Below are 20,108 nucleotides of genomic sequence, written 5' to 3'. Positions count from 1 at the left end.
GAATGAAAGAAACTTTTAGAAGAGCAATCGCAGCATGGTGAAACAGAGCTTGCCACCAATAAGGAATGTGTGAAGTGTGAATCAAAGTGAACTCGGAGATGGATTCCTGGGGAGAGCGGACCTGGGTATGGATAGCTAAGGTACGCTACCTCACGCTGCCAGCCAGCGGACCTTGAGTGTGGCTGGTGCTTTGTCTACTAGATCCACGGATACGTACACGTGGCTCAATTCGAGATCGTAGCCACACGTCACGAGCTCACCAGTTCACCAGTGAGGTCACCGCCGCACTCGCCTCTTCACCATTTCCGGAACGGTGCAGAGCTGCTCCAACTGTGCGCGTAGCCACAGCGCTCATCCTCGGAGCGTTTCGACTCACACAAACCAAGTCCAAGCCAGATCCCGCAGCGCACGCCTACAGTCCCTGATCGCCATGGTCTCCTTCTGGCCTTGGAGGGTTCGCATCCGCCTGCCTTTCTGGAATGTGCCTGCCTGCTAACTTCTCCCGCAGGGCGAGTCCTCCGACACGGCATCCTTCGAAAAGACTCTCTCGAACCTCTCCACAAAGATCGCCGCCAACCAAGCGCATCTCGACAAACTGCGCTCGCGCGCCCGACGGGTCAAGGTACTATGGACGCTCTACATGACCTTTGCCTTCCTTGTCTACGCCGTCGTTATGATTGCCGTGGTGGGATATAATCGCATGGGCGCGTACGAGTGGACAGCAATGGCAGGCGGTCCCGTCTTGTAGGAATTCATTGCGCAAGAAGCAGCTCGGGCACAATGGCTGATTTGGCTAGGATCTATGCTACTAGAAGGCTGACAACCGGGTACTTCAACCTGCGAATCGACTCCCTCTCTCAGAAGCTTAAAGAGCAGCAAGAGGAACGAGCAAAGACGATCCAGAAGCTCAAGGACGCGACCAAGTATGACTCCACGATGGAGCTCATTGAGAAGTACGGCGGGGCAGATGGCAAATCTGGAAAGGGCAAGAAGAAGGCTGCTGGCGACGGCGGAGACGACACCGCAAAGGCCAACGATGGCAAGACAGGCAAGCATCCGCAAGGTCCGGCTCCCAGCCGGACGACAATGCCACCGCCTCCCACCGCGAACATTCAGAGAAGAACGGACGTACCTCAGCAGCAGCACCGCTCGCGACCGCAGGCGATGGAGGAGGCCAACGCCGAGTTCGCGCCCAATGCCGAGTACACCCAGATGCCGCCCCTGGCCCACCAGCACCAGCAGCCACCACATCAACCGCCCGAATCGCACTGGTACGACCGCGTGTTCGACGTTTTGCTCGGCGAGGATGAGACGGCGCCCAAGAATCGCATCGTCCTCCTTTGCAGCCAATGTCGCCTTGTGAACGGGCAAGCACCGCCAGGTGTCAAGACGCTCGCAGAAATTGGCAAATGGAGATGCATGGCATGCGGTGCCATGAATGGGGAAGTCGCTGAGGACGAAGGGCATCGGATCGTGCGAGAAGTTCTTGGCGAGCAGACGGAAGAACCTGCAGAGGATATGCCCGTCAGCGACAGCAGCAGTGATGCGGCAGAAGCTGGAGATAGTCCCGCTGCCACGGTCAAGAAACGGAGAAGCAGGCTGTCCAAGTGAGTTGGCCAGAATAGAGAGTGTCGCATGACGAGATACGAGTAATAGACTGAAGAAAAGCAAGGCAGGGGGTTTTTTGCAAGCACGAAGTCTAATCACGAATTTCCGACGTGAGCCAGGGACATAGCCCAGGCAAAAACGCTTCTCGTCCACGGTTGCCTTGCAGGAAACGTAACAGATGATGTATTGCACAATGGAAGCCATACATCAGCCTAGTATCTGACATCTGTTCCGCGCTTCACCGTCGTGTATCCATCCATTCAACGCTTCCGCACTTCCGTCGACCATCCATCGATTCCCTCGCCGCGGGCTCCAACCTCCAGCCCCTCCAGCTTCATGCCCTTCATGCCTGGCGTGTCCTCCATCCACGGATGCCCCGCCATGCCGCCAGCATTGGCCCTCTTATCCGGCACCAGCTCGAGCATAGGAGTGAGGAAGTCCGAAATGCGCTTCGCCTCATCTTCCTTAAAATGGTATTTTTCGCGCAGGACGTCGGCCAGTGCCCAGTGCCGCAGCCGGTGGATGTTGCGCAGCTCGCCCTTGCGATTGAATATCTCCTGGCTCCACTTACCACTCAGGCAGAGGGACTTGGGGAACGGCCCAAGCAGTTCAATAATCTGGGCTATGTGGTCATCATCTTTGCCGTATTTCGTGCCCGATTGCGGATCGAACAGGTAGTCGCCCGTTATCAGCTCGAATACCTGCTGTTGTTAGCGGACAAGATCAGACGGCAGGGCGCGAGAGTCCTGGGGAAGCTTACCATCGCCGCCATACTCCAGACATCTGTGGAGGCACCCCATTTTGAGCCCAAGATGACCTCTGGAGACCGGTACTGCCTCGTCTGGATATCGTTTGTGAAATGGTGGTTCACCCAGCAAGCGTTGCCAAGATCCGCAATCTTGACGCTGATCACCTCGAGTGAAGTCTCCTCTGCCTTCCTCTTTTCGCCCGCCGATGGTGAGCTGTTCTTGTCGAGCGAAATCCCCGAGACCTCTCGCGAGAGCACGTCACTGTGACACACATGTCAGTTACATTTGAATCGATCGCGGGCGCGAATCCAACTTACGCGCTCTTCTCTCGCTGCTTCTGTGCCTCTTCTGTCGCCTTTGGCGATGAACCGGATGGCTTGCTCTCGCTGAGCATGCCCGCCAGACTCGCCTGAGCGCTGGACTGGGAGAAGAGGTTGTTGTGGTTGAACCCCGTGTTAAGAGGCGATGGAAGGGGCTGGCTGCCTGTGATCAACGTCCTCCGTCGTCTTCTCCCGTTGCGGTTGTTCTCCTTTTCCTTCTCTGCAGGCTCGTTCTTGACAACCTTCTTGACAATCTGCTCAACATCGCCAATTTCAATCAACACATTCTCTGGCTTCAGATCGGTGTGGATGATGCCACATTCGCGATGCAAATAATCCAGCCCCAGGAGTACCTGCTTCGTGATCTGCTTGACCAGTGGCATAGGAATACCCCTGTGGTTCCACCTCTTGATAAGCCCCAGCAAGTTCTCTCCCAGCACTTCGAAGACCATGCAGACGTGCGTTCCGTTCGGGCCCTTGTGCTCGAAAGAATCGAGAAGACTGACGACGTGTTTCCGGCCGGGATGGTGTGGCTTTGCTTGGACAATCTTATTCAGGAGCTTGATCTCGTCGATTGCCGTCTCGGTGTAGTGCGCCGCAGACCGAACCACCTTCAGGGCCACGTGTTTTCCATTGTTGTTGTCCCGCGACAGCCACACTGTCGAGAAGTGGCCCCAGCCCAGCTTGCGCACAATCGTATATCTTCCATCCTTGTAGTTTTCTCCTACTTGCACAGGGTGATACCCACCCTTGCAGTAATCTTCGGAATCCTCCTCGTCCGCAGTCGCCTCGGCGGGTTCGTCGACGGATGATGCAGATGGCGATTGTGCCATTGTCTGAGCAAATTGCTGTGTTCTGCGGTTTCAGGAAAATGTCAGTAACGCGGCCTTGAGGATGAAAGTGCAATTGTCCATGCGAGTGGCGGTGGGGCATGGGCGCCAAAGAGGGGTGGCGGGGCGTCGCCCATGAAGCGCAGGGCATTCGCAAGACCGACTTCGATCTGCTTGAAGATGATGCTGACGTGCGATATGTCCTGACAGAAGCCAGCCTATCACGGACTGGTGGGTATGGGAGGGGCCATGAAGGGTTGTTGTGCAACTCGTGAGAGGTGGCTTGGCAACCTTGTCTTGAGGAAACTCATAGTGCCCATTTACATGGGTGCTCTTCGCACAAAGCGATGTCGCAGAGGCAAAGTGGTATTGAGGTGTACGACAGAACGCCGAAGGTGAGGTGCGCGCTGGGGGGTCAGGTGCGTGCTGTTTCGGAAAAGACTCTGACAGTCGGTATAATGTCGAAGCGCGAGCGATTTCAAACAAGTACAATGTCGCTGTCGTGACAGTGGCCCAAAAACATAAGGAGAGGAGAATGTCTATGCAGAAAAGGAAATAAAGCAGGTGAAGATGGGCGATGCCAGCGATGCCCAACGTAGTAGAAAGCAGCGCAGAAGTGGTATCGAGCAAGGACTGGGAGAGAGGGCTGGGTGTTTGAGTCGTTCAGAGTAAGGTAAGGTAGCAGCAGTGTAGTACTCGAGCCGTGGGCGAAAGGTCCGCGCAATCGGCGCCTCTGCAACGCAGAAACAGGGACCGCCTTTGGGCAGCGCCAGCCAATCCCGCATGCGACCGCTCGCTTCCGGTCCCCTCATCAATATGCAATCACTGTCCGGCGCGCCACTTAGCGCCCCAGCTGGGTGCACGATTTCGCCATCCCCAGCTTTCTGCTTGATAGCAAATGGATTGAGATGGCAATATCCTGTCTGGACACTGCCTGATGTGCTTTGCGCGAGAGATACCGTCACAGACACTATCTCAGGTTTAGCTCGCAGGTGTCGGCTGGGCACTCGTCACTGGAACGACACCGGGCAAGCTCATGCCGATGCTACTGCTATCGCCATGAAATGCACTAGGCAAAGGCCAGGTTTAAAGAGCCGTCCGCCATGTTGGAGACACGGGGCTCTTCGCAAGCCGCAATGCAGAAACATTTGCGTGGATGCAGCCCCGTGTCTCGCTAAATCAGGGGTGAATCTCGGATTGGGCTGTTTGCGGGGTGATAATCCATGGAGAGGAATGAAGGCTCCATGCAAAAGGCAACCCTCAACGGCAATGGAAGATTTGCACATACCCTGTTTGTTTGGTCGGAGCATCGTTTGTGACGATCGGTTTCAAGGCCTCTTTCTTCTTTTTCTTCGCGGCGAGGCTCTCGCCATTGGTGCTGTCGGCAGGCGTCGCTAGAGGCGGCTTCTGCTCGTCGGTGGGTTGTTCGCCGTTCATCTTGGCGTCATTTATCGTGTGCGTGATGGGCAAGTCCGGCGCGTCAAGTCGGGAGATTCGTATTCAAATCGTGCAGGCGCCGCTAGGATATAGGAATATATTGCAGTATGAGTCGAAATCGACAATGAAATCGGTCGAAATCGTAGTCTTCGATGTGCTTGAGGTCTTGTAACGCACGACGTTGAAGCGGCGGCGGCGGCGGGACAGCGTAAAAGTTGAGGATTGGACGTCGTGCAGGACAGCTTTCGTAAGAACGGAATATTCTTGGAACTGAACGATGTATATAAGACGGCTCAATGACAGGTGTGATGGTTGCGGTGAGTCTATTCGTGAACGCTGTCGAGGTCTATAGTGCCGGTAGGTCTTTGGACGGCAGCCAGTAGCTGGAATCAGCGTCAGCGACGTGGGATTTTTTGACAGTAAAGTTTTATTGATCGTGAGAGTGTGTAGATGCAAAGACGATGCCTCGAACCATGTACCAGCGATGCGCGCGTCGGGGTGGCTTAGTGCAGGTCGCATCACAGCATCTGGCGCTCGTTGCGACCAGCCTGTCTGTACGCACGTCGCGAACGGGTTGGGGCCAAGTTGCACTTACCAGAAGATCCCACGACGACAATCGCGCCTCTGAGCTTGGTTTCAGGAAGAAGCTGTACGTGCCAAGAAGCGAGAAAAACTCAAACGGCAGCGAGCGGATGGTATGTTTATGTGTTGCTCAGGTGGGTTGGAGGGAATTTCTGTTTCCGAGGTGGGAGACGTCGGACGCTGGATCGAGGGGTCGCTAAGAATTGCTTTGATTTGGGCTGGCAACGTGCTGTTGACTTGGCGCCGCCAGAACCGCGCAGATCGACGCCAGCCTTACCATACTCTTGTGACGGCCAGTCGACGGGTTTATGACCAATCCACACGAAGCGAGGAGCTATTTATCGTACATTTAATAGTTTCTGGTTCCGAATAAAGTATGATTAGATAGTCTGGTAAGAACCGAAAGGCTAAAAGCGCAAGGTAAATGACTGCTAATGCCTTGCCTGCATGGAATGACAGGTACCAGCACCACGCGCTGTTGAGTCGCATTTCGCTCCAATACTGAAGCGCAACCCTCACTAAATGTCTCTAACAACTTTGAAGCTGAGCATTTTCTTCCTTGAATTGTACAATAACCACTACAAACGAAGATGTAATAAGTTTTGCGACAAAGACAATGATCCAGGGTAAGCAAAAGAATACTGACGTCAGAGCTGCAGAACGTCGCACGACGTTTATGCCGGAACGTGACCCGTGGGGTGAGTAAGGTGTGCGCAGCGCAGCATAGCAACAGTCACCAGGTCGCATCCTGACTGCATGTGGGCAGATGGCCAAGGTGTGCTGACATGTTAACGCACATCATCGCGCAGCCGTTTAAGGAGCAGTTTTCGCAATCATTATGATATGCTTTTGTACGATAATAAAGAGAAAGTAATGCCTGATCCCCAACGCCGACCCATCCCATGTCAATACAGCTATGGTACATGCGAACCACTACGTAGCCTTCTTCTTCTTCTGTGTCATTCTGCGGAAGGCGTCCATACCGCCAGCACCAAGTGGACGGTGATCCGTGCCGCCTGGGCCCTCAAAAGTGCTGCGTGGAGCGATAGTGTAGCTGGATGGCAGCCCTCCAGCCCGGGCGCGATTGCCGTCTTCCTTCTGCGCTGGGCGCTGGGTCAGGCTGAACTGAGAGTTGGCTTTCGCACGCTGTGCCATCTTGGCAGCCCTGGTCAAACTGTTAGACGAGGCTCTCCAAGCCATTGATAGGTGATACTCACTGATAGTCAAAGTCGCGCGTTTCAATGTGGCGCTTCTTGTAGTCATCTGTGCGCTTGAGAATAGGTCTGCTCCATTCTCCCAACAGCCTTTCCGCCATGCGCTTGATGCTCGCCTCAGGCTTTTTACTGCGAGTGTAGAATAGGACAACCTTTCCAATGCCGCTGCTAAGCAGCGTCTCCTTCTCAATGCTCAGCTTCGTGAGTGCCTGGAAGATGTCGCGTTGAATGTTGTAGGCAGGAAGCGACCCGTCGTTGAGGGGCTCCAGGAAGAATTTGACGTGTTGGAGGAAGTTGGTGTCGGGGTCCAACACGGCGTGTTGAACGTTGTTGCGATTCAAGATGCCTGTAACGTCGGGCAACAGCTTCAGCTTGTGCAGCGCAGGCTGGCCCTGTTCGCGTGCCTCGTTGTCGGCCTGGCAGGCATGCTCCATTCGAATCTTGAGTTCGGCCAGAAGATCATCGATTTCGTCCTCGAGATCAATCTCATCCTTCTTCTTCCGCCGGCTGCCGGCAGGCTTCTTGATGGCCGCGTCCAACGCACGATCAATTGCGCGCTTTCGCTTTTCCTCGGGGCTCAGGTGATCCTCATTCTCCGGCTCCGGCTCCGCAGCCTGAGGTTTTGATCGTCGCTCGCCCTCAGCAGCTGTGCGCCTTTGCCTGCGAGGCTTCTGTTCATACGAATCGCCATCGATTTGCATATTCTCCTCATCGTTCCGCTTCTTCTTCTCGCGACGACCTTCCCGAGGCTTCTTTGCTGGGCCATCGGCCGTTTTGCGCTTCGATGCCTTCAGTGTCCGGGCGACGTCTTCGTCAATCTCGACAGGCCGGTCCTCGATACTCGCGGCAGCAGGATCGTAGTCTTCAATGAGATTCTCATCTACTTCGGAGAGAGCATCGGAGTCGCGGTCGGAGTCGGCTGCGGCCAGTTCATCTTGAAACTCCTCCTCCTGGCCATCGTTGACAACCTCGTTGCCGGGTGGTGCGACGGGTGATTCCGCAGCAGGCGACGCTGCGTCCGACATGCTTGCGCGGTGTAGCGCGTCGCTGTTTCGTTTTCGCTGGGAAGAGGCGCAGTGCTGATGATACAATGAAGTGTTTGTGTGCTTATGTTGTTATGTTGTTTGCCCAAGCAGATTGTATCGGTGATTGCCTTGATGCTAAAAGGATTGAATGTCGCGACTCACAGCACTGATTGTATTGTGTAGCGCAGGAAGAAGGCTGCAACTTGCTGTTTGGGCTCTGGCGTGGTTGAACCCCCAAATCAAGATTACATAATCCACAAATGGCACCTTGGCGGGCACAGAGGCCCACCCCATGCGCAAATGCTAGTGAATCCGGGTTTGTTTACTCGCAGCTGTTGCCACCAGTGACTGTCCACATCACCAGCATTCTTGGATGTTGATTGTCTTCTTCCCTTTGCGCTCTTCTACTCTTATTTCTGCAAGTCTTCTCGTCCTTCCTTGATGTCTTTTTGTCGAAACCCCACGCTCTCTCAATTTTCTGCATACTTAAATCAGCATGGAGCGCCGTACTTACGAAGGGCACATGGACTGGCAATGGGACGGCCATGCAGGACCGGTCGATGAAAGCAGCCCATTCATCAAGGCGACAGCGAACAGACGGCTGAACAATGGTAGGCTGGGTCTTTAACCTCGTATCATCATGTCCTATATTGGAGCTGACCTTTACCTTCAGGTTTTGCATCACCTTCTAAAGGGTCCGATCTGCCGAGACCTTTCACCACTCCCTCGAAGCCTCTTCAACCTCAGCGCAAGCTCTTTACACCATTGCAAGCGGCTTCCACACCCCCCGCGCCAGCGTTTCGCAATCCTGCTTTCACGACTCCGCGCAAACCTTTCGACGAGCAGATACTCTCCGAGGCCTCGGGTGCCGAGGACAGCCCAGCGCAAGCGTCTGACTACCCCAACGATACACCTGAAGCGGATCGCATGGACACTCATCTTAGTCCGGTGGGGCCGTCACGGGTCGACAAGGCTACTCGGTACAAAAAGCATGCTCCAGGGAAGGGGGAGATTGCATCGGGACGCGACCATGGACGTCGGAAGAAATATGACAAGGTGCCAGGGTATATGAGACGATCTGCAGAGGTGACTGATGACGACGAGGATGATTCAGGCGCCGAGTACTGGCGCAGCGGACGTTCCAGATCTCGACGGAGACCCGAGAAACCAGCCCAGAGCGGAAATCCCGTAGGTCAGTTGTTCAATATGCTGGAGCAGCACCACACTGCGCCCGAGAACATCCACAGATGGTTTTGGCTGGGCGTCAATGTCTTTCTCACCTGCTCGGCCTTGGGGATCGGGCTCGGTTTTCTTCACGCGCTCCAGTCCGACATGAACAACCTCAACGAGGAGGCCAGAGAGGTCATCAGGGCTCAGAAGTCGCAGTGTCGCCAGGACTACCAGCTGAACAGGTGCAACGAAGGGGTCGGGCCGCTCTTTCAAAAGACCTGCGATGAGTTGTTCCAGTGCATGATGAAGGACCCGGAAGCAATCAGCAAGGTCAAACAGATGATCAAAGGGACAGCCGACATTTTGAATGAGTTTTTCAACGGGCTGTCTTTGCAAACCTGGGTACGTCTCTGACTCCCATGCTTGAAATGCGCAAGGATTTGACTAACAGCGTCCAGACTGCGGGAGCTGGCATCATCGGCGCCTTGGCCTACTTCATGACAAGACGCCCATCATCACCCGCCGCCCCCGAGCCACCGCGACATCCGATTCCAACAGGGTCCTTTGACGATGCTGCTGGACCTATCCGACAAGGCGATGTCACTTGGATACCAGTGCAGACACCTCAAGCGCACCGGCGTCGGGCCATACACATGGACGATACTGACACAGACCACACACCGCCTCCCTTGCTCTGGACACCGAGCCGAGGCCATCGCTCCGGGAGCCCGATCAAGTATCCGCGAAGCGCATTGAAGCGCGACTTTTGATGGATATGCACACCAGGGGGGATTTCTTTGTCGGGGCTGGGGTGTAGGCGTTTTGGAAGCCGCATTGCAGGCGTTTGGACATGTTGTACCTTGTGAGATTTGCACGCTCAGCGATTGCTACCTGCACAAGTGCATTACTGAACTGTTGGGACGCTGAGCTCTCATAATAATTCTTCTTGTTTCTCCCCTTGCCGCTGCTGGGAGGGCTAATCTGTAACATGCTTGGCTGGAGGGCACCTGGGAACATATCAAGCTGGTGTCCTATCGATAAGGCCCGGCTCAGGCCGCCATTTTAGCGTCCCAGGCGGCGAGTCGGAGTCCTGAGCTGCTGTGGGGGCGCCCGACATTGCTTCTCAGGCATTGTTGTTGGTCCATCGTCAGCGTGCTCATCGACAAGTGATCACTTCGATTCTACTGTTTGATTCTGCATCGTGTGGCGGATACGATTGCCTGCACGATTTATGGCATTTCTTCTCCGTCTTCACCAAGTGATGGTGTGATGCCTCCTTTTGACAATGTGCTGGAATCCACCCGATGTACCTACGACGCAATGACCTCATGGTGCGCTAGTAATGCGCTCTGCTGTGGAGTCGAGAGTGTCGTCGCAAATACCGTACCCGGATCATCGAGAGCGCATAATAATTCGTCGCGCGTGCGATCCAACCCCCAGACAGACAGACCCAAACTCACCCTCTTTCGTAAGTATCTAAACAAACACTGCCTTATCCTTTCGCATTCACATCGACTCGCGCTTGCGGAAATTCACAATCAACACGGTGTCCGGCACATACTTGCCCGCAACCGCTGTCTGATCGGTCAAAAGGCCAGGCCAGGCAGGCCGTACGCGACAAGCTCAAAAGGCTGGTTCAATCTTCTCGTCCGCCCCTCCACTCCCCCCCACCGAACCCAACATCGTGCTTTCAACTCTCCCCTTCCCAAACTCGACCTGTCGATGCTCGTGAGAGGCGCACGACTGCTTCCACCTACCCGACTCCCCACCGTTCAGGCCTGCTGACGCGCCGAAGCCCTCGCACGCGCAGCATGTCCCTACAGCCAGCAGATTCAGGTCATTTACTCGACACGTCTTGATCAGCGCTGCCCAACAAACTTATTCCAAAAGCCCCGAGCACTGAGACTGGCATCCATCCAATGGACGAGGACAAGAGTCGCAGCCAGACTCCCTCTGCGCCGGGCCAGTCTAGTACGTCTAACACGCCCCAGCTCGAGGGCACGTCAACCTCGCTCTCAGGCAACTCGGGCACGCCTGCGCAAAGCCATCCGACGCCAGCATCTTCCTCTGCTGCGCAGGCGGCCAACTCCGTCCCCCACGCCGTCTCGACCCAAAATGCCAAGCGCAGGCGTGGTCTAGGCATTGTAACGCCCAACGCGTGCACGGAATGCCGCAAGAAACGAGCAAAGGTCAGTAGTGCCGGCACCGTCGTGGGACCATCTGCTGACGGACCAAGTGCGATGGGCAGCAGCCTTGCAGTCGTTGCCGGGGCCAGAAAGAAATCGAGTGCAAATATGAAATCCCCGTGCGCCAATCAAAGGAGAACCTACGCACCGAGATCGAGTCTCTGAGATCGCGGCAAAAATCGAGCGATAGCGTCTTGGCTGCTCTGGTGAGGCCTGGCCTCTGGGAAGATGTGCTCAGTCGCCTGCGCAACGGCCAGACGGTCGAAGCCATTGGGGAATGGCTCAGCGACCACGCACCGTTCGGTGCGGCGCCACAGTCCGCTACCTCCCATCGTGAACAGTCCCGCATGGGTACAACTTTACCACCATTATCGAATTACATTGGGCCCATCCCCGGATCCCTGGCGGCCTTGAACTTGGGTCTGCCTGGGATTGCTGGCGCGCCCGGCACGCAGCCGTCTCCAGGGTTGCAGAACAACAACGGCTCCTGGAATTTTCTCCAGCGGAACCACAGTGACTCAAACCGCAGCGATTCTCATACAGACCCCATGAACTGGCTGTCAGACAAGGTACATGTAGGGTCGGGCCAGCGAGAAACCGATCGATCGACTCGGCTGCCACGGTGTCGCGGACTGGAGCACATCTTGTCGCCTTTGGATGAGCCCGAGATGCAGTCCCCATCAGGCACTTGGACCAGCATTACGAGCGATATCAACTTGGTGCAGCATTTACTGGCGCTGTACTTCTGCTGGGAATACCCCACTTTTGCCTCCCTCAGCAAGGAGCATTTCCTCCGGGACTTTCAAGCCGGCCGATATCGATACTGCTCGCCCATGCTCGTCAATGCGCTGCTTGCGCTAGGCTGTCGCTTTTCGTCGCAGCCCATGACGCGAGCGAATCCGAACGACCCGTATACATCGGGGGACCATTTCTTCAAGGAGTCCCAGCGGTTGTTCTACCAAGAGACGAATCACCACGCGTTGACGACGATCCAGGCACTAGGTATCATGTCCATACGAGAGGCAAGCTGTGGCCGGGACTCGGAAAGCTGGTACTATGCCGGTCAAAGCATACGTCTGGCCATCGAGATGGGTCTTCACCGGGTACACGACGAAGGCGACGAAGACGAGTTGGCTGTGCAATCCGCGACCTTCTGGGGAGCGTTTGCATTGGATCAGTGAGTTCTCACGATTGCGTTCTGCTACCGCATTTACTAATGTTGTTGCACAGTGCTTGGTCTTTAGCGACAGGATCATTACCGCAGTGTTCCTGTTTCCCCCATCTGCCTCCGAAACCCGCTATCATCGATGATGTCGAGGCATCCCTGTGGGTACCTTACACTGACGACGGAGCACCGTTGCAGCGCTCCTGCGAGCAATCGTCTAATGTGCGTTCTGTGTACAAATGCTTCTGTGAGCTGAGCGAACTCGTTCACCAGTCACTGTACATGTTGCATTCCCCCGGCAAACCGTTGACATCGAGGGAATTGCTGAGTATATATACTCAATATTTGAATTGGTATGATCTGATACCAGAGGTGCTGCGGCTCGGCCACAATTTCACCCCGGCCGTTCTCTTCGCTCAGTAAGGACAACTGCGTCGACCTACGGAACATTTGAACTAACCCGGTTACAGTATGTACTATCACTTTGCCATCCTTCTCCTGTTCAGGCCGCTCATCAAGATGCGGATTATTGGCTCTAAAGTTTCACCCCGGGACGTATGTTGTCAAGCCGCAGACGCCATTCAAGGACTGCTACGCTCCTACTCGCAATTATACACCCTGCGACGAACACCATCATTCGTACCATACTTTGTTCTGACGTCGGCGATTATGCATCTCGCAGTCGGCGCCACCACAGTCTCCAATCGGTCTAATGCGTCAGACGAGGTCTCCAAGATGGCGGAAGCAGCCAAGCTGGACTCGAGAGTGGCAGAAGCTTTGAAACAGGGCATCTCCGACCTGGCGGAGATGGCGCCCTGCCATCATTTTGCCGAACAGGCCTTGAACATTCTGCGTTATCTCGCCAAGAAATGGAAAATCGATGTCGACGTTGACGACGGGAAGACACCACCAGAGGATTACCATAACCTTGTTAAGACGTATACCAACACCCTCAACTTTTTCGCCCCCAACGTCGTGGACACGGATTTCGACTGCGATTTCGGACTCTTCCAGGGCTGCGCCGTCGCCAGCGCCACGCAGGTCGAGGGAAAGGTGGCGAAGTATTCGGGTGATAAGATGGACAACCCCCTGTTCTGGCCTTTCCCTCTGCAGGGACGACCTATCCTGGCAAGGGGCACAGAACTGGAACAGGCGGGATTCGAGCTCCTCTGAGTCGGTTCGGACGAGACAGTCGAAAATCTACGGATCTAAATGTACAAGATGTTGTGCATTGCCGCACATCGAAAATTTCGGTATACTCGTTCGAAAGCGATCGTCAGAGGGAAAAGATACCCTGGCTGTTGTTACATGTATCATCGCAGCGTCGAGCCGAATGGCAGGGCAAGTTTCGGAGTGCGCGAAACCTGCGCATCCGAAGGATGTGTTGCACGCTTCGTGGGCGCTACGCGCAAATGCGCCACGCAGATCCTCTGGTTGTGAAACGGCCCTAGGCTCTGGATATCTTGCCGAGGGGGTATGGCAGACAAAACAGAACACGGGGGGTTCTGAAAGCAAGCGGCTTGCTCGAAGCGACAAGGGAGGACATGGTCATTGACTTGGCCTAACCCACGGCCCACGGCCCGCCGCCACGACGCGTGGACGCCGGGTAGATCCTGCTCGCAGAGCGGATGCTATATGTATTGTTGACGTTGCATGACGCACGTCTTGTCGATAGAATCACAAATATCTGTTCAGCCGTCGGCAGCCTCTTCGCGTGCAGTGACGAGGCGTTTTTCTCTCTCCAGAGCCGTGGCTGTTGCATCAAGGCGCAGTCAGCCAGTTCACATTGGTCTACGTGATGCTGCAGACTCAGCCGCCTGGCATACTTGCACCTTCGACTGAACGCTACATTCGTGCTTCATTGTCTCTTGCACGCCTCTGGCAAGGGCCAAGTGCACATGGGCGATGGCGTCAAAAAAGGCGCCCAGCGCAGCGGCGATTCCAGCATCCGAGGTAATGTTGCGTGTTGAGATCGCCACGCTCATAGATGGCTTGCGTTCAATGCCCCTTACATTGACCTGGGAACTCGAACTTCAGGTCGACGCTGTCCTGAAGCTTGAACGACTCTTGAAAGCTGAGCTGCGCCCAAGCGCACAGATTCGTCAGTCACGTTCAGGCGTACAAGGAGATGCTGATGGAGAGGTATGCACCATCGCAAGGCAGCGAGCCGATCAAAGACAACGATGTCGTCTGGGCTCGAGCATCGAGTCTGATGAGGGCTGAGATGAGCCCGATGGCTCTGGAGCTGTGCGTATACATCTGTTCGGGGGCTTCGACGTCTTTGACTAACTCAGAGCTCCCAGAAACACGAAGCCGAAGGAGACGTATGTGATCACCATCGTCACGGCAGGAAGAGAATGCATGCATACACCTAGGTCGGATTTTAAATGCAGGAGAGCTCCCTTGTTCGTAGAGGAGATGAAAAGGATGTTCCAAGCGCGTCATTCAGCACGGAAAACGGTTCAACCCAAAGGACCGGCACGACGTGGAAGGGCTCCATGTCTTGGTGTTGGTGTTGCTGGGTCTGGAAGTGTCCACACAAATACGGTGGCTGCGGAGGTAGAGTTGGGACTTCACCCCTTGCGACCACGAGTCAAGGTCTGCTACATGCTGCTCTTTGCTGAAGGATTGTTCATCCTGGGGAGCATGGCTTGGGGCATACACTGTTCACTCCACGGCGCTATGGGTGACGGATTCACAGGCGCAGGCTGGCTGGTCGCGGTCGGCACGCTCGTCCTCGGACCACCCATGGCCATCCATTACAAGTGTCGATGTTGGGTGCGAGGCTACCACACGCTTCCGCAACAGGAGCAGCAGCAGCGAGAGAGGCCAGGATACGCCGCACAACAATTCGCGGGAAGGGATTTCATGCCTTTCTTACCAACCATCTACAGCATGCCTGGGAGACGCTCTCCACCGATCGGATCGATTGACTACTCAGTACCGTTATCAGATTTCAACTGTAATGAACCCGAGGAAACATCCAGAGCAAGGGGTGAAATGCAGCTTATGGACCAACGGGCAATGCACGAGGTGAGCAGCTGGGAAGACACATATAGACAAAGACCTCTGAAGACTGAAAAAGGATGTGGGTGATATTTTCTGTCAAGTTTCCTTACTAGATCAGGGGTAACTATAGAAATGATGTTGAATATGCTATCACTAGCCACAGGGTAGGTTGATGACCATGGGCCCATTCTGGCCCTCGTGCAGCTTACCCCAGACTGGCTCCACCCGATCTTTGCTCTCGGCCCGCCGCACTCGTCGTATATGCCTCGGCTACGTGAGTACTCCGTACCACCTCCGTACATGATCTCATACGACCAACTTCACCACGACGCTGCTCCATCGAGAACCATCCATCTGCACGTGCAAGCCTCGAATCCACGACCTCCGACTGCGCTCGCCGTTGCGCTCTGTATCCATCGCATCTAGCTTTCCGTTTGACGACTCAGAGATTCCACGCCAATTGCAGGCGTCTCCCCAGAAGCACGCGCGCCATGTCCGCGCCATCAGCGATGCCCAGATCGGGCGCGAGGTCGACGCGTCCGACGGCTGGGCAGATTCTGTCGCTGCCGCCAAAATGGCTCGGCATGTACGAGGACTTCATCACCAAGAATGCGGGGCAGGTGTCGCAGATTGAGAGCGCGCTGCGCAGTCTCACGTACATCATCCCAGGTACACACACGCTCCCATCCATCCAATAGCCCTTGAACTGCTGACTGGGGACAAGGTCGCTTCCGCGATGCCGAGATAGCCTCCGAGTCGATACATTCGGGCGTGCAGCTCCTGTCGCTCTACCACGATACCCTCCTCACGCGCGCTGTTTCTCGACTAGCGCTACCGACGCCATCAGCGCACGCGCGGTATACACGGTTCTGGAGCGAGAAGAACACGAAATATCGTCGCGTGGCGATGCTTCTGCAGATGGTCGTTTACACAGAGCTGCTCTGCGAGATGACAGCGAAGCGCAAAGGAGGAGAGAAGTCGCGTTGGCGGGTCGTGGTGCTGCTGGAGGCGATCAAGGCCATATGCCGCCTTTTGCTGCTACGGATAACACGATCACGTCCGCTGGTCTCGCCTGTATTGCCCGAGAGAGAGGCGATTCCGGCGGATGCCGTGGAGGAGGTAGAGGACGGCACGAAGAGCGAGAGCGAGTTGATGGACGAGGTGGAGCTCAACGGGGACATTACCAGGGATATCCTGAGCGAGGATGAAGGCAAGGCGCCGTACGAGCGCGAGTGGAGGATGCCTCGGACGGGGATGAGCCTGCCCTCGCTGCCCAACTCGGGCGACATCAGCTCCTACTTGCTGGGTCGCGTCCTCACGGCAGACGACATCAAGCCTGCAAAGAATCTGTTGAACCAGCTCCAAGGGTCAGGTCAGGCGGCAGAGATTCTGCAGATCTTGTCACCCTTGATCTACGCGTCGGCGCTTGCTTCGAGCAAGAACCGCAGGTCATGGACGCCTTGGGTCGTTGGTCTGACGGTGGAGTATGCTGCGCGCCAGCTGCGCGACCGCAGCCTGCGCACCACGGCCCTGGAGCGCGATGAATGGAACAAACGTGGCTGGGCCATGGCCTGGTGGGCGATGCGTGGCGCCTTCTACGAGAACGTGACAAAGGGGATGGTCGGTGGCGTGACGCAGCGGATGCCTGGGTTCATCGCGGGCATCCTGGAGGACTACGAGTATCTTTGGGAGAATTACTACTTCAGCACCAGCGCGTAATGAGAGAGGACGATATCATGTTGTCAACCATTGTGTGCGGAGAGGGTACGCATCTCTACGGTTCGGAGATGATGGATGCGTATCCTTCGTATAATTTCGGGATATTAATTACACCGCGCAGAAACTTCGGAGCTGGGATAGTCTTCCCCCCGCTGCCAGACATCGTCGTTGTCTATAGGTCACCGTCCGGGCTTTCCTACTCGTTTCATTCCTTTTCCTTTTTTGTGTCTTCTTCTCCTAAACGAGTTCGTGAGTAGTGCAATCGACTAAGATGGTGTCGGCTGGGCGCTGAAACGGGTCGGTCCTCGATGGTGGAACCCCCCTTTCGGCAATCACGCGCCGCCCGCTTCGAGAACGAGTGAATTCACTGCGCCTGCACGCAGAGTGCAAATGCTGACAAGGACGCCAAGGCCGGAACTCTGCCCGTGGTGACCACGATGATGGCAAGGTGTTTCGCGCTTACCATCTCGGTGAGATGGCCTAGGCCGGTGTTTGATGTATAGTTGCGGCTGCTATGACGGTTCCCTGGGTGAGGTTCCACGTGCGTCGGGCCAAGAGCCTTGGCTCGAACCCTTTGGTCCCAGACGCCCAGGACAGGAAGGGTTGGCCGATGGGAAGAGTGGGCGACAACATGGGAATCTCGCGAGTCGGCGTTAATAATATTAATAATGCAAGCGAGTGGCGTCAGGAGGCTGGTGTAAGCGAAGCCATGAATACGCGCATTCGGAATACGTCTAAGGTCCCAGTGTGGACATTCCTGACAATGATTGGCATGCTCCTCTTTCCAGTCGTCCCCTTGTACTGCTAGGCCATTCAGTAGATCTAGATCGCCTGGTAGGTCATTGCACAGGCCATGGGTTGACAATAGGGGGAGAAATACACGACATCAGGTCCTGACTCCTGACCGGCTTGTCTGGTGTGGTGTAACCGTATGAGACTGAGCACTAACTTGATTTTGTCGGTTGAGCCGATCGGGGCCTTGGTTTGTGTGAGTGTGACGAAAGAAGGTGGACGAGGCGCAAGATCGCCCTCCTCCACATGCGGAGCTGCTGAGATTGACTTTGACTTTAGTGCTCCGATGCCCCTCGACGCTGGATGCCAGTGAGACTCCAAGTGGAGATTCGCGGGCTGCTACCGAGTACATACGTGCGTAAAGGCACGAGGCGCAATTGTCGCTTTCTCCCGAACTTGCTTGCCTCGACCGTTCATTGAGCACTATCCGCACAGATCAATGCAGTGGCCATTGAAGCAGCAGAGATCCAAAAGCCACAGCTGACATCAATGTGCAAGCCGTGGCCCATCTGCAACTGAGTGGTTGCGTGAAGGATGTCAAGCATGGTCAGGGGCTTGAGCCATTGCGGTGATCTCCTGGCGATCTTCTGGCGTCGGCGCGGAGCACGTTTGCTAGCGAGCTTTTGTTTCGAAAATGAACTGTTGTTGATGAATCGCCCACTAGCCCTACAGATCTCGTGCCAGTAGGTAATTAGTCGTACATGTACGTACGTGTGTAAACCGCGGACCAACGTCACGTTGTTGCCGGTATTTCGAAACGCCGGGCGACGCGGTTGGGTGGACTGCAGCCCGTATCGAGGAACCCACGCAACGCGGAGTGCGGAATCGCCATGAGCCGTCACTACTGTGGTGGACTAGCCTCGCTAGGGGCGATGGTCCATGGACCTGGACCTTATCGTGAAGTCCAGCAGCCCACGAGTGTGGAAATCGGGTGTTTTCTCAAGGACTCGTTTCAGGTCACGCGTTCGGGAGGCTGCGAGACACGTTTCTGCTCCTGCAGGCTGCCAAACACAAGTTACAACCTTCAACCTTGCAGCGCCCCCCAGTCGAGAGATGCTCTACGGAGCTACATGTAGTTTGACGCGACCAAATTTGGAACTTGCTAGACTGATTGGGAGGCTATGGATCATATGATACCGTCCTAGTACCTGACGTATCGATAAGCAGACCAATTGGGGAGGACTGAGGGTGTATTAAGGCAGGTACTAAAGTAACTTAGCTGCATTCAGGGGTTGCGCATGTGACACAGTGGCAGCCGGAGGCTTGTCGCAAGAGCCATGTGAAGCAGCCAACATGGGAAGGAAGCTCAAGTGTTTCCACTGATGAGCGCGCAGAACCAGGACCACTATTTAGCCCTGTCCTCGTCAAGCCGAGAGAGATGGCAAGAGCCATGCATCGTGCAGCGCTCCGAGTGGCTGAAGAAGCCTGGTCGTGCAGGTGTGCTACCCCGTGCATGTGCACGACGTGCTCTGTGAACCGTGTCGGCTTATTACTGGTGACGTGACGGGGGTGCACGCGCACAAGATGGTTTCCGATCAATTCCTGTGAACACTTGTGGTTAGCAACTCGGCGTTGATGGTCCTAGCTCTGATCCTGCGCACCATCTCACTCACAGAGCACAGCTGGCTGGCGACCTCACAGACAGGTACGGCCGTTTCAGACAACCAGCCCACATGACGGCATGGTTTCCGCCCATCTATTATTATCTAATCCGGCAACAAACATGACAATAATAACTGATTGTTCCGAAAACATCGGTAGTGGTCGCTACCACATGCGCCACACAAGGTGCCGTGCAGGCAGTGTGGTTTCCCCTGACCCACACGCCTGTTGTCTTGTCGCGCGTGTGTGCCTTGTCACCTGTGTGATGATGACAGACTGACTTGGCCCTCGGGAGGTTGGCCAGGCCTCGCGATTGACCCCTGGAGAGATGGCCTGACAGGAGGGAGACAGACAGACATGTTCGATATGACATGCACGTACGAATTCGAGGTTTCTAGGAGCTTGTTTGGCGGGAGGCCGGGGAGGAAGGAAATGAGTCCTGCCAGATGAATGTGATCATGATGGCTTTGGTGCGAATACCTCAAAAACCATGGACTCACGACTCACGGCGTGACGTCGGACTCGTCATCTTCAATCGTCGGCTGCTACCTAATATTTTTACAGTGCACACCACACCAGGGGCTCCAGTCGGAAGTTTGACTGCAAGCGCGACAGCTGGGCCCGGCAAAAAGGGGTCCTGCGGCAGCTAGAAGCAGTGAAGCCCCAGGGTCAGCCAACCGCACCGGCAGAAGATTTGCAG

At 55.4% G+C, this 20,108-nt stretch overlaps 6 protein-coding genes across 6 annotated transcripts; 4 read left to right on the top strand and 2 right to left on the bottom strand.

The window, feature by feature from the left end:
- Positions 1–430: 430 nt before the first annotated feature.
- Positions 431–1,611, top strand: J7T54_000155 (uncharacterized protein; the record flags this gene model as incomplete). Its single annotated transcript, XM_051507411.1, has 3 exons — positions 431–454; positions 509–744; positions 798–1,611. The coding sequence occupies 3 exons, from the start codon at positions 431–433 to the stop codon at positions 1,609–1,611; spliced, it is 1,074 nt and encodes a 357-aa protein (XP_051361371.1).
- A 257-nt stretch (positions 1,612–1,868) lies between these two features.
- Positions 1,869–4,944, bottom strand: J7T54_000154 (Protein kinase dsk1; the record flags this gene model as incomplete). Its single annotated transcript, XM_051507410.1, has 4 exons — positions 1,869–2,309; positions 2,369–2,618; positions 2,675–3,532; positions 4,796–4,944. The coding sequence occupies 4 exons, from the start codon at positions 4,942–4,944 to the stop codon at positions 1,869–1,871; spliced, it is 1,698 nt and encodes a 565-aa protein (XP_051361370.1).
- A 1,515-nt stretch (positions 4,945–6,459) lies between these two features.
- On the bottom strand, positions 6,460–7,765 carry J7T54_000153 (uncharacterized protein; the record flags this gene model as incomplete). The annotated part of the gene is made up of 2 exons (XM_051507409.1): positions 6,460–6,691; positions 6,744–7,765. The coding sequence occupies 2 exons, from the start codon at positions 7,763–7,765 to the stop codon at positions 6,460–6,462; spliced, it is 1,254 nt and encodes a 417-aa protein (XP_051361369.1).
- Positions 7,766–8,261: 496 nt separating this feature from the next.
- J7T54_000152 (Di-sulfide bridge nucleocytoplasmic transport domain) lies at positions 8,262–9,705 on the top strand (the record flags this gene model as incomplete). Its single annotated transcript, XM_051507408.1, has 3 exons — positions 8,262–8,376; positions 8,439–9,337; positions 9,394–9,705. The coding sequence occupies 3 exons, from the start codon at positions 8,262–8,264 to the stop codon at positions 9,703–9,705; spliced, it is 1,326 nt and encodes a 441-aa protein (XP_051361368.1).
- Positions 9,706–10,854: 1,149 nt separating this feature from the next.
- Positions 10,855–13,459, top strand: J7T54_000151 (putative nitrate assimilation regulatory protein nirA; the record flags this gene model as incomplete). The annotated part of the gene is made up of 3 exons (XM_051507406.1): positions 10,855–11,124; positions 11,172–12,298; positions 12,757–13,459. The coding sequence occupies 3 exons, from the start codon at positions 10,855–10,857 to the stop codon at positions 13,457–13,459; spliced, it is 2,100 nt and encodes a 699-aa protein (XP_051361367.1).
- Positions 13,460–15,786: 2,327 nt separating this feature from the next.
- Positions 15,787–17,014, top strand: J7T54_000150 (Peroxisomal membrane protein-like protein; the record flags this gene model as incomplete). Its single annotated transcript, XM_051507405.1, has 2 exons — positions 15,787–15,964; positions 16,020–17,014. 2 exons carry the CDS (start codon positions 15,787–15,789, stop codon positions 17,012–17,014), a joined length of 1,173 nt encoding a protein of 390 aa, XP_051361366.1.
- Positions 17,015–20,108: the final 3,094 nt, after the last annotated feature.

This window comes from Emericellopsis cladophorae (genome assembly GCF_022114955.1).
Source record: "Emericellopsis cladophorae strain MUM 19.33 chromosome Unknown NODE_31_length_266811_cov_117_018179, whole genome shotgun sequence".
Lineage (NCBI taxonomy): Eukaryota > Fungi > Ascomycota > Sordariomycetes > Hypocreales > Bionectriaceae > Emericellopsis > Emericellopsis cladophorae.
This window is presented reverse-complemented; position numbering and strand designations above follow the sequence as displayed.